At 44.6% G+C, this 14,122-nt stretch overlaps 1 protein-coding gene and 1 long non-coding RNA gene across 3 annotated transcripts; one reads left to right on the top strand and one right to left on the bottom strand.

Annotated features, from left to right (window-relative positions):
* The first annotated feature begins 6,925 nt into the window (after positions 1-6,925).
* LOC124878776 lies at positions 6,926-9,559 on the top strand. The gene is made up of 2 exons (XR_007040855.1): positions 6,926-7,233; positions 7,575-9,559. It is a non-coding gene; the product is annotated as an uncharacterized LOC124878776 (long non-coding RNA).
* Positions 9,560-9,785: 226 nt separating this feature from the next.
* LOC124878775 (UPF0500 protein C1orf216 homolog) lies at positions 9,786-13,255 on the bottom strand. 2 transcript variants are annotated; one of them, XM_047382879.1, is made up of 2 exons: positions 13,061-13,255; positions 9,786-11,442 (listed from the first exon to the last, which is right to left on the bottom strand). In XM_047382879.1, exon 2 carries the CDS (start codon positions 11,418-11,420, stop codon positions 10,449-10,451), a length of 972 nt encoding a protein of 323 aa, XP_047238835.1. In that variant the 5' UTR covers positions 11,421-11,442; positions 13,061-13,255; the 3' UTR covers positions 9,786-10,448. The 2 variants fall into 2 exon arrangements, with proteins under 2 accessions (XP_047238835.1, XP_047238834.1); XM_047382878.1 differs by having other exon boundaries at positions 12,972-13,117.
* Positions 13,256-14,122: the final 867 nt, after the last annotated feature.

The following is a 14,122-nucleotide window of genomic DNA, read 5'->3' as shown; positions in this document are numbered from 1 at the left end:
AAACATCTTCAGGTGGTAAAATCAGTGTAATAATCAAAGATTAATATTAAATGTTGGATTTTAAGCTTTAGATATTTTTTCTGCATTTTTATTCGTCAAAGTGGTTCAAAAATTGATGAGGAAATCTGTAAATACATGGAAGTTTGGAGCTTTGAAAAGGAAACCAGATTTAAATTGATAATAAACAGATTTACAACAGTCACTTTGTCCTTTCATTATAAATACACTAAAACAAACCTGCTTGTTCTGTTGACCTGATGAGAGCCTGAAGGAACCAGAAACATGAGAGATTAGCAGCTTCATCCCTTGTGGAAACACTGCTGCGCGTTTTGGATGAATGTTCTGATGTTTACTAGAGAAGAGGACATCGGTTGGTTCCTTCTGGACCTTTTTGGGCCCTTCTGGCTGCAGTTTGTGTGTTTTCCTTGGGCATGTGGGCTTTCTCCGGGTTTTCCAGGTCCTCCCATGTTAGGTTAATTGGTCAATTAATTGGTCAATAAAATGTCTGAAAGGATGTGGATGTGGGTCAATCTGGCCCACCAGATGAACGTTTGTTAGTTTCTTCTCATGATGATGGATCACTCACCAGGGAAGGTGGTGATGTTGAGATTTATGAGCTCCAGCATCCTAACAGGTGAACTCCGTGGGACTTTCCACTCTGATGTTTGGAATTGTGGAAAATAACCCCTGAAGGTGGGAATGTGAAGCAGCTCTGGAAGCTGACAGGTGTGTGCAGCTGAGACGGAGCTTCAGATGAGAGCTGTTTACCTCTGCGTTTAGCACACACTGACAGTGTTACTGAGGAAGAGGAGGAGGAGGCAGAAATAATGAGCGTTTCTCTGAAAATCCACTGTTTGCTCATGCATTTCAGGGTGTGCACAGTGAGCTCTGTTTTTCTCCTCAGGTGCCTTTTCATCTTCATTTCTCATTTCGGTGTTTTTCTTCATGCAGACTGCCTTTTGTATATTTTTAACCCAGCAGATGCTGTCAGGAACAGTGAAAGTTTTCTCTTCCTGTTGGTTTACACCAAGCGCTGCTGCTGCAGGTTTTTTCTCTTATTTTCATGTGTTTCCCCCAGATCTCCCCCTGCCTCCCCCCTGCCTCACCCTCGGCAGTTGTCGCTGGTTCAGCCTGACTGCTTCGTTAGGGCTCATCATTTGCATTCAGATTAATTATCTAATTACCGACAAATGTCCGGCGGCCACCCCACACTCCGGCTCGTCAGCTCTCAGCCTGTAATTATTTTAATCATTTACTTTCATCTGGAGCGTTGCTGCCATGCTGCCGTGTTTAGAGGCCATTCTTAATTACCCTGCCAAGACTCCCTCTTCATGAGGGGGGAGAGGGGTGAGGAGGACCGATGGGGACGTGATCCAGAGGAAGCTCCTCTCCTCCGTCTCCCTCCCTCACCCAGCCGCCCTCCCCCCGTTATCGCAGGCTCACACAGGAAAGGCCCGTGGGCCTCGGAGCTCTGCTGCTAATACAATGACACAGAAACACGGGGAATAATGCTCCTTTTTGTTGCACTTCTCTCCACAGTCTGCGTGAAAATCTGAGCTCCTCTCAGCTGCTCCTCTCTGAACATTCAGGCCTGCTGCTCCTGCTGTTGTCCATGAGGGGTCAAAAGGTCAGCTTCGTCCTCCCGCGTTACTTCCTCCATGAAGCTGCTCCAAATCTGCTGAAGACAAGCTGGAGTGGAGGACAGATACCCACTCTGTAATTGGGCTTTTGAATATTCAAGTCAGTGCGGATGAAAGTTTAATGAAAAGATGATTATCTACCAGTTTAATCGCATCGCTCTTTCATATTCCATTTTCCTGTTCTCAGTTTTAAGCAGCTTCATCGTCCTGACAGCTGTGGAGGCCAGAGGAGGAGGATGAGGGATCAGGTCCTGATGCAGAATATGCACACTTACATTTAAAGAGCCTTTAATGCCAGTTTAAGGGACAGAGTCCCAGTAGAACCAGTCCAGTATCAGTGAGAGTTGGTGGAGTTAGTGTTGGACGTGTTCTCTGAAGGTACAGAGATAGGCTGTCATCCTGCATGTTTTGGATGTTTCCTTGCTCCAATACCTCCTCAGATTATCAAGATGTTCTGCAGAGGTCTGCTGATGAACAATTCCTCTCAATCAGGTGTGTTGAAGCAGAGAAACATCTAGAACGTGCAGGACAGCAGGCCCTGAGTACCAGGATTGGTCACCACTGCCACAGAAGAACCCACCTCTGCTCTGATGGCAGAACCACCAATGAGAACCATCTGGACTGAGACTGACTTGTATGGATAGCAGAACCAGACAATGCTCCTCAGAGGAAGCCATCAGTTCCAAAGAGCCTCAGGATGTAGGATTGTGGTAAACAGCGTCTGCAGATCCAGGAGGTCCTCTGCAGACAACATCTTCCTGGACCAAGACCTGGGATGAAGGACAGAGACACGAGAGACAAATATTGTATGAAAAGAACTGAAGTAGAACGGTCTAAGAGGTGACTTTGATGTGATCATCAGGGCAGGGCGTTATTTCATAAGGGAAGACCCGGATATGAAACAAGCTGAGATTTAAGCTGAACTTAAAGTGTCAATTAGTGAGAGCAGGATCCTGCTCCCTGAACCTGAAGCTTTTACTAGACCCAACTCTTTAGGTTTGTAGATATAAATGGGACCTCCTGACCTTCACTCTGTCCTTATATCTGTGTTCTTGTTCAGTTTTTTTTCTCTTCATCGTTTAGTTTTTAACATTTCTGCTTTTGTTTAGTTCTTGTTGTTTTCGGGTGTTTTCCCTCCTATCAGTTTCAGGGTCCCTACAGCTGCAAAGCATGCAGGCATCACTCTTCCCAGTATTCCCGGTTCTCCCAGTTTGGTCACATTCTTCTATAACTGACCCGTTTCCTCCCCGCTTTCAGCTGTTTCTTTGTGCCTCCATGACAAAAAACTCTGCCTTGTGTCTTGTGTTCCAGCATGTTAGAAGATAAGCTGCTTTAGATGAACACCAGAACCACCTTCTTCTGACTTTGGTCCTGTAGCTGATGACAAGTCAAGACAAGCTGAACTTGTTAAAATATTTTACAGTGTGAGCTTCCTGACTGAGAGACAGAAATATATAGATAATTACCACAATTAAATAATATAATAACTTTATTTAATAAAACACTGTGCTCTGCAGAAGCTGAGTCTGCACTGATGAAGATTTAATTACCTCTGCATGCTGAGAGCTTGAAACACCTCCAACTGACAGCAGAGATCACATAGATCAGGTGAACAGAGGAAGGCCCTGGCAGCACCATAATGAATTTTTGCTTTGCAAATGTTTTTCTAAACTAATTTGTCTCCATGTTGTTTCTTTTATTGCAAACAAACACAGTGTAATACATGTGTTGCACCAGTAGATGGTGTCTATCTAAATAGATGAAAATTGAAATTGTGCATAGCTAAACCCGAACATAGGAGTAGCATGTCCTTCAAAGGTCTAGGACCCATTGTCCTGCATGGTTCAGATGATTTAAAACTTGATTTTTTTAAAAAGAACGGGTCATTAACTGGTTTTTGCAGAACCTGATGGTACAAGGGACCGTGTTAGAGTGAAGAGAGCTTCTGTGAAGCTGCACCAAAACTGTGGACCAACCTGTTTAGTTGCATGAGAAAATCAGAGAGACTCAACACCTTCACATCCTCTTAAATCTCTTTTTAACAATTTAAATTATCCCAACAATCCTTATTTTATTTTGTATTATTCCACGGATGCTGCTGGTTCTGTTGGTTTAGAAGAACATGTTATTTCTATATCACCTTAAACAGATAAAAACCACACAAGGCTTCAGACAGAAAAATTATTAAACTTGAAAAATCAATAAAAAGGCAAAAACATTAATAAAATGACAACTAAAACCAAGGGAAGCTCGTTACACAGTCAAGGACCAACAGTTTTAACCCTGGTCCTTGGGACAATGGGTAAATGTTGGTTTGATAATCTGGAGGTTTTCATTTGGAGGTTTTCCAAGCAGGTCCAACTGGTAGGAGACCCAGATTCCATCTGGTCCGGGAACATGTTGGATACGTCCGGAAGCACTGAGGAGAGTCTTTCAGGAGAACATTATCTGGGTTCCCCTCCTTTACCTGTAATGTCTACTGATCTTCTGGTTCTAATTTATTCCTGTGTTGAAGCACCTCAGCAACTCAGTTCAGATATTTTCCATCCCACAGGAATCCTGTTAAACAGAAGCGACTCTTTGATGACTTCTCTTCCCTCCAGGCTTCTCCAGATTGTGTTCCTTTATGTGTTGTTTTGAGGACAGATCTTCTCCCTCAGTCCTGAAAAAGCTCCCACATTGAAGGAGATCTCCTGAAATCATCCTCTGCATCTCTTCCACATAGACATATAATTGAATGTTTAAATGAATGAACTCAGATCATCTGAGTAAAAATTTTTCTAGAACTAAATCCAAACCTGAAAAATAAAACTCCAGCAGACCTTCTACAAGAAATCCTGTTTGTCTGCTCTTAATTCCGATTCTTTGTGGGGAAAGTGATCAGCTCTGACCTTTACAAACAGCACCGGGATAAACAGTGGGCTGTTTGTTATTCATCATTATTTATAATAGTGAGGACATTAATCCCGTTTAGCTCAAAGATGGTGTGAAAAAGCTGCAAGCTTTATGGAGTTTTTAGGGATTATGTTGAGGAGCCACATGTAGCCCCGGGCCACCATTTGGAGAGGCGACACCGTTTGGACGGCAGAGATTAGAGGGAGCGGGGTTTGCAGCAAAGAGGCCACTTCCAGGCAGAGATACACCCTGCATAGGTCATCAATGTCTAGCTTTCATGAGGAATGCATGAAAATCCAGATAAGAGGCGACGCGTCCAAAGGAGGCCGCTAACACAAGATTAGTTTCCATCTCTATGTCACTTTGTTAAATTCATGAACTGCTTCATTAAAGAGCTTCAGCTTCATTAAAAGGCCGACATGTGTGAGGTGGCCACTTTAAAACCCAGAACCCAGCCTGGTACATCCACGCAGAAAGAACTGATCTGCAGCATTCTTCTTGCTTATCGGTTTAATCCTCGATTTCACGCTGCCAAGTTGCAGTCGACCCTCTCCTCTCGTTACTTTTGTTCGAGGGTGTCACCGTTTACCCCCATTTGAGGGACAGAGAGACCTGCAGCTCCCCCTCCGGGTGGAGCAGAGAAAAAGCGTCTGCAGCTGGCCCCCACGACTCCCCAGATCCCGGCACACGCACCTGCCGATCCCAGCCGGATAATCTGTGGGCGGGGCCCCACCAAGGACCCCCTCAATGCGCTTCTGAGAAAACCTCTTATGTGTGAAAAAGCTTTCTTTCTCCTGCTTTTGTTCCCAACAGTTTTATGGGCCAACACGGGCCTTTATGATGTCAGGGGGATTTTCACGGGACTCTATAGACAGAGATAATCCTTTCAGGGCCCAGTTTAACCTGCTGGTTTCATATTTATTAGCTGGTTAAAGCAGCCGAGGCAGCTGAAGCACCAACACACACACACACACACAGACACACACATGGATACAGTCCTGGAATCAGACACGCCGGAGCTGGCCTTCAACCTGCAGGGCGACCCGTGGGTTTCCCAACAGGTCGTTGAGAAAAGTTCTGGTTTCCACTCAGATCCTGCAGGATTAACCCGGCCCGAGCGGGAAAACTAATGATATGTTTTCCGTTCACAACTAAATCAGAATCAGGAGAGATTTAGTTCATGCAGAATAATTCCTGAGATTTCTCTGCAGCCTTTTATTCACATTTATGTTTTTGGTTGAAATTAAAGCAAAAAACATCAAATAAAACAGCAGAAACTCCTTCAGTCAATCATGAACCAATCAGAACATTTTACAGGAAAAATCAAGGATTTAAATCTGTTCCTTTTTCCTACATTTTAATAGTAAAATAAAAGACTCAGCTGTAATTTTTTCAGCTACATCTTTGTTCATCAAAAGTATTTATAAAAACTGATTATTTAAATGCAACAAATTAATTAAAATCAGGGAATAATCTGCAAATTATTTTTATTCTTTTATGAATCTGTAAAAGAAAACAATTTTTAAGCACCTTTATGTTGAATTTGAAACACGATATTTTAGAAAATGACGCAGCTTTTTATTTTTGATAAAAAATTATTTTTAATAAAAACCTGATAATGTGGTAAAACACCATCTTAACAGTAAAAATTGTAAATTAACTACATTGAAAACTTTCCCACGCCGAAGGTTATAAAACACTTCATGTTCAAATTAATAAATACAATCAAAGAAGATTCTCATTACTTAAAGGAAACAGGATTTAATCTCAAAATAATTTGAATTGTTCATGAGAAATTAAAACATCCTGGAGTCTCAATAGTAAGTCATCAGGTTTTTTTCTGTTTTCCGTTAAAGGTGCTCAAATAGAGTTTTTGTATTTCTGCTCCAAATATGCAGTTTTTTTTTGCAGCATAATTAATAACCTGAATGGTTGTGAGTGAAGGCAGCTGAAGGCCTCAGATGAATCCAGGTGGGAGAAATCAAGCTTAGATTATTTTTAACTTAATTACCTGATAGAAACACAATGTGAGAGAGAGTCCAAACACAAGGTATGGGCCTCCAGGGCTTCCATACATGCTGATCTCACCATCAGACTCAGACCAGGTGAGCTGATTAGAAAATGAGGAGCAGGTGTGACCTGTCTATCTATCTATCTATCTATCTATCTATCTATCTATCTATCTATCTATCTATCTATCTATCTATCTATCTATCTATCTATCTATCTCATCCTCAGGCCTCAGGGCCACAGCCTCCCCTCCATCCATTCTCCCCCACCTCACCCTTCTTCCCTCTCTCTTCCTCTTCCTCCCCCCTCAGCCACCCCCTTTCTGTCAGAGCTGATTGTTTCCACCCCAACGGAGCGCCGCGGGCCACCACACTGTCACAGTGCATCAGGCAGAGGAGGAGGAGGAGGCAGGGTGGTTTCTGTGTTCAAACAGCATCTGAACTGCAGCAGCGGTGAAACTTTCACATGTGGAGTCTGTCCGGTCTGGAGGAGTCTTCATGATGAGGAGGAAGATGAGGAGGCTGATGATTTGAAGTATTTCATTAGGAATGTTTTTGAAACCTGAGTATGATATCATCAGGGACTTTGGGTTGATTTGGATCGTCCTGGTGTTATTGTACTGATTCATCTTCTAGAACCTGCCCTGAAACTGCTCATTGGTCCGTCAGATCCAGCTGCTCACCATCAGGTCAGGGTCAGCATTTTGTTTTGCTGCCACTCCTGCAGAGACGGACTTGATTTCCTCCAAACATTAACATGATCTGTGGAGATTAATGAAGTTCAGCACCATTAAACGCTTTAAACTGGAAGAATTCAGTCTCTTTAATTCTTAAATTATGTATAATTTTATACATTAAATTCTAATGTTTTTACATCCTCACACTTTTTATATTTATATTGACGATGAACAGAGAAAACTCAGTTTATGTAACTTAGTTACATAAACAGAGAAACTTTGCCTCTTGTTTCATTTCTTTTCACCAAATGCAAATAAACCTGAAATTATCAAGAATTTCCTCCATTTCCCAGCGTGCACTGTTCTGTGCATGGAACGCTGTTCATCCTGATGTGTGGCCCTTGTCTTCGGTGCTCGCTGTCTACGAGGTGGCCCCCTGCTGTCACATCCTGCACACAGCAGGAGTCACCTCGGATCCGTTTTCAGTGTGGTTTTCAATCCAGAAATAAAATAAGTACACCTTTTAAAGTGTTGTTAATCTCTTGCATTGTTTATCTAAAACTGAGTTGTGAAGCATGTTTTAGGATAAATCCCATTTTCAAGAAAAATAAAGCATTTTATAAAGTAAAGTTATGATCTGCTAGTTGGAAAGGTCAGCTAATGGGTTTTAAAAATCCTCATATACAATTAATTTTACAGCCCTAAACAGAAGTTTGCTGGTTTTACCTCATAAATTGGTTTGCATCACACTCTTTTATGTTCAATAAAAAAACGTTTAAAACATTTTGAAATATTAATACATTTAAATTCAGATTTTGAGTGGAAGTTTTATATATGTTGAAGATTTTTTTTTACTTATTTATTCATGTTACTTTTTCTGTCTCTTTCAGCAGAGTTCTGGTTCTGGTAGTAAATAATCTGCTCTCTGTGAGGCAGTATCGCCCCCTGGTGGAGGTCATCAGAGACAGAACCGGCTGTGTGTTCAGGTGTGTGCACTCTGCAGTTTAACTGTAGGTGAACAGTTCAGACTGGACCTCCTGGTGGTACAGTGCCCCGTGCAGGCTTCAGATCAGCAGGTTTGACTCATTCATGTGAACCTGACCTGCTGCTGAACCATGGAGAGCCATGTTTCACATCTGTTTGTGAAGCCCATCACTGTGAGCAATCCTCCTAACAGTCCTACGTAGAGATGTCATTTGTTCTTATGGCAGAATGGGACATTTCATCCTGACTTTAGTTTGCTGCCACTGGGACCGCGACGCTGATGTTCACTGATGATGGAACTGCTGATCAAGGAACTCTGAGATGGTTGGATCTGTTCCAGTAAATGGCTGCAAACTCATTGGGTGGAGCTTCGTCTCATGATCCTAAACTAAAAAAAAACAGGACTTTTCTTACTGGAGAAATCTGTAAAATCCTTGTTTTCCAAGAGAAGAAGTTGATGAAGAAGTTTCTCCTCAGAAGTGCTGCTTCATTAACATCAGACTGATCGAGAGGAGGGGCCTTTACTAGTTTATTGTAAGTTTCAGGTCTAAAAGATGCAAGCTTCTGACAGAAATCCTCAGACACCAGGTTCTGAGGTGTTCTTCTTGTACTGCTGCTGTTAAATTAAATCCTAACATATTCAGCTGTTTTTGAATGTTTCCTGATGAAGTGCCTTTGAGCAACTGACTGCTGCCAGGTGTTGCCACTGCTGCCATAACCTCATGTGTTAAATTGGGTTTCTCAGGTTCCTGGTTAGTGAAAACAAAGAGTTTTTCTTCATTTAAGACTTTCAGCTGCCGTGTTTAGTCTCCCAGGTGTTCAATTTAGTCTGGTTTATCAGGGTCCTGCTGGCTTCTTTAATTTGAATCTCACAGACGGATTTTAAATTAAAATCTGTGAATGTGGACCCAATTGGTTCTTCCTGCAGCTTCCTTCATTTTGAACTTTAAACTTCTCCAAAACCACATCACCCAGGCTGTTTGTTCCTCAGCATTCCTTTTCGGAGCTGCTTGTTATTTCTCTGTTTTGCTGTAAACATGGTGGCCCGGCTTGATGCCTCCTGAACATCCACCTTCAGCCAGAGAACATCGGATCAGGATGTAAATTCACTCCGACTGTCAGACTGGGAACAACAGCTCCGATAAGCTTTAAAAACACCCGGGGGTCGGGCAGCAGGAGGAGCAGGGATTATCCAAAACTGGCCCTAGGGGGTCTAGCTTCTGCACTCAGCCAGATCGGACCTTCAGGGCCCTGGGTGCAGAGTGACAGGGTCCCCAGGGGCCTGGTGACCCCCTCAGGACGGAGATTACAGGGTGGGACTGCAGCTTGTATCTCTCATCCTGGATGTTAAGATGATCTCGGAGCGCCTAGGGCTGAGTCTCACACGGATATCACACGGACACACAACCAACCGTGTGATGAGAAGATACACAACAGCTTCGTTCAGCCGACACAGAGGCCATTGTGAGAGGAGAGGTCGCTGTAGGAATCAGGAATAAAAATAACATCAGCCATGTTCCTCTCAGTTTGTTCTGTGCAGTCTGGATCTGCTCAGATAAAAACTCTCAAATACACAAAGGTCTGATATCTTCTTTATTCTGGAATAATATGTCAGGAACAAAGACAGTTAAATATGCTAACCCTAACCCTTAAACCATTTGTGTTGTCATGGTTTTAACACTTTTGTCATGGAGTAGTCAAGGTGTCACTATGGGTGTCGTCATGGTGTTGTTCTTGTTTCATCATGGTGTTTCCATTGTATGGTGTCATCACTTCATCTTGACATCATCGTTGTGGGTATCACTGTGTGTGTGTTTGTCATCTGTAGTGTCATCACAGTGTTGTCACTGTTATGTCATGGTGCCATCACTGTGTTGTCATGGTGCCGTCACCATGACATCACTGTGTCGTCATGGTGTCGTCACAGTTCTGTCACAATGACATCACTGTGTCGTCATGGTGTCGTCACCAGGACATCACTGTGTTGTCATGGTGTCGTCACAGTGTTACCCATGTGTTGTTATGGTGCCGTTACAGTGTTGTCATGGTGTTGTGATGGTGTCATCACAGTGTTACCCATGTGTTGTCATGGTGTCGTCACGGTGCCGTGACTGTGCCGTCAAATTGATGCAAAGGTTTATGGTTCAGCTGTGAGTCGAGCACATTTAAAAAGACAGAAACACGAGTTCATTTTGGTAAATTCAGGAACATGAGAGCGTTGTGACATCACACTGTAGGCCTCTTTATGATTGGGTGACAGTGGCAGCGGCTCCCATCCGCAGAAGCTCCTTCCGGTGGGTTAGAATGACATCAAAGCTGGACTGCAGGCGGTTCTGCTGCTCTTGGACACGGCCCTGCAGCGTGCGCACCCAGCGGATCAGCGCCAGCCGGCGGTACATAGTCAGCTGCACCTGGTGCTTCTCCATCTCCTGTGCCTTGAAGCGTTCACGGTCCCGCAGCGTCCACACAGCATCCATCAGCTCAGGCAGCTCACCATCGGAGTCTGAGGATTGGTTATCGCCACGGTTACGCTCCTCCTGCAGGTTTCCCAGACCGCTTCCAGCCGGCGGCTTGTGGCTAAAGCTTCTCTGTCTCACAGCGGCTTCTTGGCTGTTTTTGGTCCGCCCAGCTTCATGCTTGCCAGATTTAGGCTCTCCAACTCCGATCCGGTCCCAGCCTCCCAGCAACATCGCATCGCCCCCATTATCCATGTTCAGGGAGCAGATGCTGCCTCCAGAGTGACAGCTGAACTCTGACTCCGAGTTGCTGTCTCCCCATTCGTCATCCAGGTCGTCAGCGCCATCCTCCTTCCTTTGACGCTCCTTCTTCTCATTAAGCATCATCATTCCCTCCTCTTCCTCCATCCTCCATTCCTCTGCTCCGTCAGGTGGCACCCGTCCGTACCCGTCATCCCCTGTCTCGATTTCAGGGAGGGGCTCCAGGGGACTCCAGCAGGGCAGGCGGGAGCGGGGTGACATGAGGCCCGAGTTGTATTGAAAGCCTGAGGTAGGCGAGCTCTGAGGGTCGCGTCCCAACATCAGGTTCCGGGGACGAACCTGGTTCCGGTTCTCATCTCCTCCTCTCCTGGTTTCAGCAAAGCCTTCATCATTGCTGCCTGGCAGGAAGTTGAAGTTGCTGTCTTTGTTCCTGATTGAGGAACTGTTGGTGCTGCCTCTGTAGGCCGAGTTTAGATGTTGGTCCTGATGGTGCAGCATCACTGACCTCGACTGAGACTCACTGAAAGACACAAAGACACAACAGAACCTAAACACAGAGAAAAACATCGGGTCTAAGAGCTGCTGTCTGAACTTACAGTTCTGCTTTGTCTAAAACCTCTTATTCAGTTTCCTTATATTTTCCTTCTTGTAATCCACACTTCTTAATCTGATAAAGTCATCTGCATCAACTGTCCTCCAAAGTTTCAGAAGGGCTTTTTCCCTCAGTCTCATTTCAGAAACAGAGCATGTGAAGAAAGCTGTTATACACCAGATCGGGACAACAGTCTAACCACCAGCCTAATAATGTTTTGGTTCCTCTTCTCGTGTCAAATCAGCCCTAACCATGCTCTGGTATCTGGCACAAATTTGCAGAACCTTTAAGTCCTGCAAATTAGGAGATGGGATCTTAAAGGATTGGACTTGCTTGTCCAGCATATCCCACAGATGTTTGACTGGACTGAGATCTGGAAAAATTGGAGGCCAAGTAAACATCTCAGACCTTTTGTTGTGCTCCTCAAAACATTCCTGAACCATTTTTGCTCTATTTTGGCAGAAAGTGTCTTGCTGCAAGAGGCTACAGCATCAGTAAATTCGTTCTCCATATACTGTCTGCAGCGGTGCTTAGGTAGGTGGTACCTGTCAAATTAACATCAGCATGGATGGTAGGACCCAAAGTTCCAGCAGACACTGCCCAAACAATGACGTTACCTCCACTGGCTTCCCTTCTTGCTATGCATCCTGGTGCCATGTGTTCTCCAGATACACATGGTGCACAGTGTTGCCATGTCTTACAATACAGACTCAGCAAGAAGGTCCTGGGTCTGAATCCCAGTTAGAACCTCAGTCTGAATGTCCTAAAGAAACCAGAATATTTCTGAACAACCTGTTGTGAAATCCCGGATTTGCCCTGCAGGTCCCAGGTCAGCAGACTGAGTGTGCTCTGTCTCTTGTCAACAACCGGACTGAACCAGAGAAGATAAGCAGCCAAAGTCCAAAGAAAAACCCTGAAAGACCTTCAGAAACTGTGGGGAACTGAGGATCCAGAGTCAGATTATAGAAAGTCTGGATGAAAAACTGGGTCGGGAGGTTCAGAACTGGACCGTTGATGCTCTGAGCAGCAGCAGAACATCAAGAGTTTAAGACAGAAATGTAAACACTGATGTACTGTTTCCCGTGCGCTTCCATCCTCATCTTCATCATTACATGGACACGTGTCTAATCCGGACTACAGGCAACTGTCAGTCCCCCCCACCCCGCCAAGCGCGTGAGCGTGGAACAGAAGGACAGGACAGTGACCGCGTCGGGAGCGCGCATGCGTTAATGTTGATGGTGGAGAGCTGCAGCTCGGTGAGCTTTAAACCGCAAACACGCCTCTAATTCTGCGGCATGTTGAAGATGCGAGAAATGGCGCACAGTGGAGCACGTTAACAAGATCAGAATAAAACCGGGTCGGGTCTGGGCTCTGCTCCCCGCAGAATATCTGGTTGAAATTCTGGATTCCGTGAAACAAGACAGAATGTTCGGGTTCTGCCTCCTTATGTAACTCACCCCATGTCTGCTCCGCAGCCTCTGCTTCTTCTCCTGTCGCTCCTCACTGCTCTGCTTTAACCGTGTGAACATGTTTGCATGGTTCTTACCTTTTTTACTGGTTTCCTGATCCCTGGAGCCGCTGCTGGACGCTGCGCCCTCCCAGTTCCTCCTCCTGGCTGATGTTTATCTGCCTCTTCCTCTCTCCTCCTCCTCCTCCCATCCTCCCTCTGTGTGACTAACATCCTGCTGGGCTGGGAGGAAGAGGGAACAATGAGAGGACAGAGAGTTTCTGTTCGGAAGCAAAATAACTCTAATTTAACTTCGTCAGGAGAAAAGCTGAAAGTCTGATCCGTTCTGCCGTTCTTAACATCTAAAAACGGATCAGAACCAACAGCTCCGTCAGTGTTCATCAGAGGTATAAGCAAACTTTGCGGCTCCCAGCTGGCTCCAGGAGAAACTAGATGTATGCAGGATCTGTTCTGTTCCTGATGAAAACGTTCGTAGTTTGACCGTTGTGTTAAGAAAGTCATAATTTAAAGCTAATCGAATCATTTCTGCTGTTTAAGCTGAAGAAACATTTTATTCACACACCTCACCTGAGTCCTTTTCTCCAGTTCTGCCCGTCTCTTTATCTAATCTGATCCAAAAATCTAAACCATCCATCTGCCTGTTCGAACCTCTCCCACCTGGTGTGGTCAAGTCTTGTTCGTCCTCGGGTTTTCTCTGTTTACTGGTACCATCCACTCCTCCTTAACGTCTGGTATTGTTCCTGTATTAAAGCAACCTGGTCCAGACACCAACAGTTTTTGTCCTACCTCAAACCTTCCATTCCCCATGAATGAATAGTTGTGTCCCAGGTTTCTCCTCATTCTTCTGGACCTAAATGTGCCCTTTGACACCCTGTTCCTCCACATGTTCTTGAACACATCTAACTAGTTTAACTCTTTCCTGTCTGCCCACTCTGACTGCACACATCTGAAATCAGTTCTATCTCAGCTTCTGTTACTGCTGGTATTCCCCAAGGTTCTGTCCTGGGGCTTCTTCAATTCATCTCCCCCTTCTGGGTCAGGTTTTCAGCATTAATTTTTCCTGCTAGGCCTCTGTTTGTCCATCTCTTCAGGTTAAGACTCTAGGAGTCATTCTTTGCACATTATTATTCCACTCGATAG

The sequence above is a fragment of the Girardinichthys multiradiatus genome, chromosome 13 (genome assembly GCF_021462225.1).
Source record: "Girardinichthys multiradiatus isolate DD_20200921_A chromosome 13, DD_fGirMul_XY1, whole genome shotgun sequence".
Taxonomy (NCBI): Eukaryota; Metazoa; Chordata; class Actinopteri; order Cyprinodontiformes; family Goodeidae; genus Girardinichthys; species Girardinichthys multiradiatus.
Note: the sequence above shows the minus strand (reverse complement) of the source record. Positions and strands in the feature narration are given on the sequence as shown.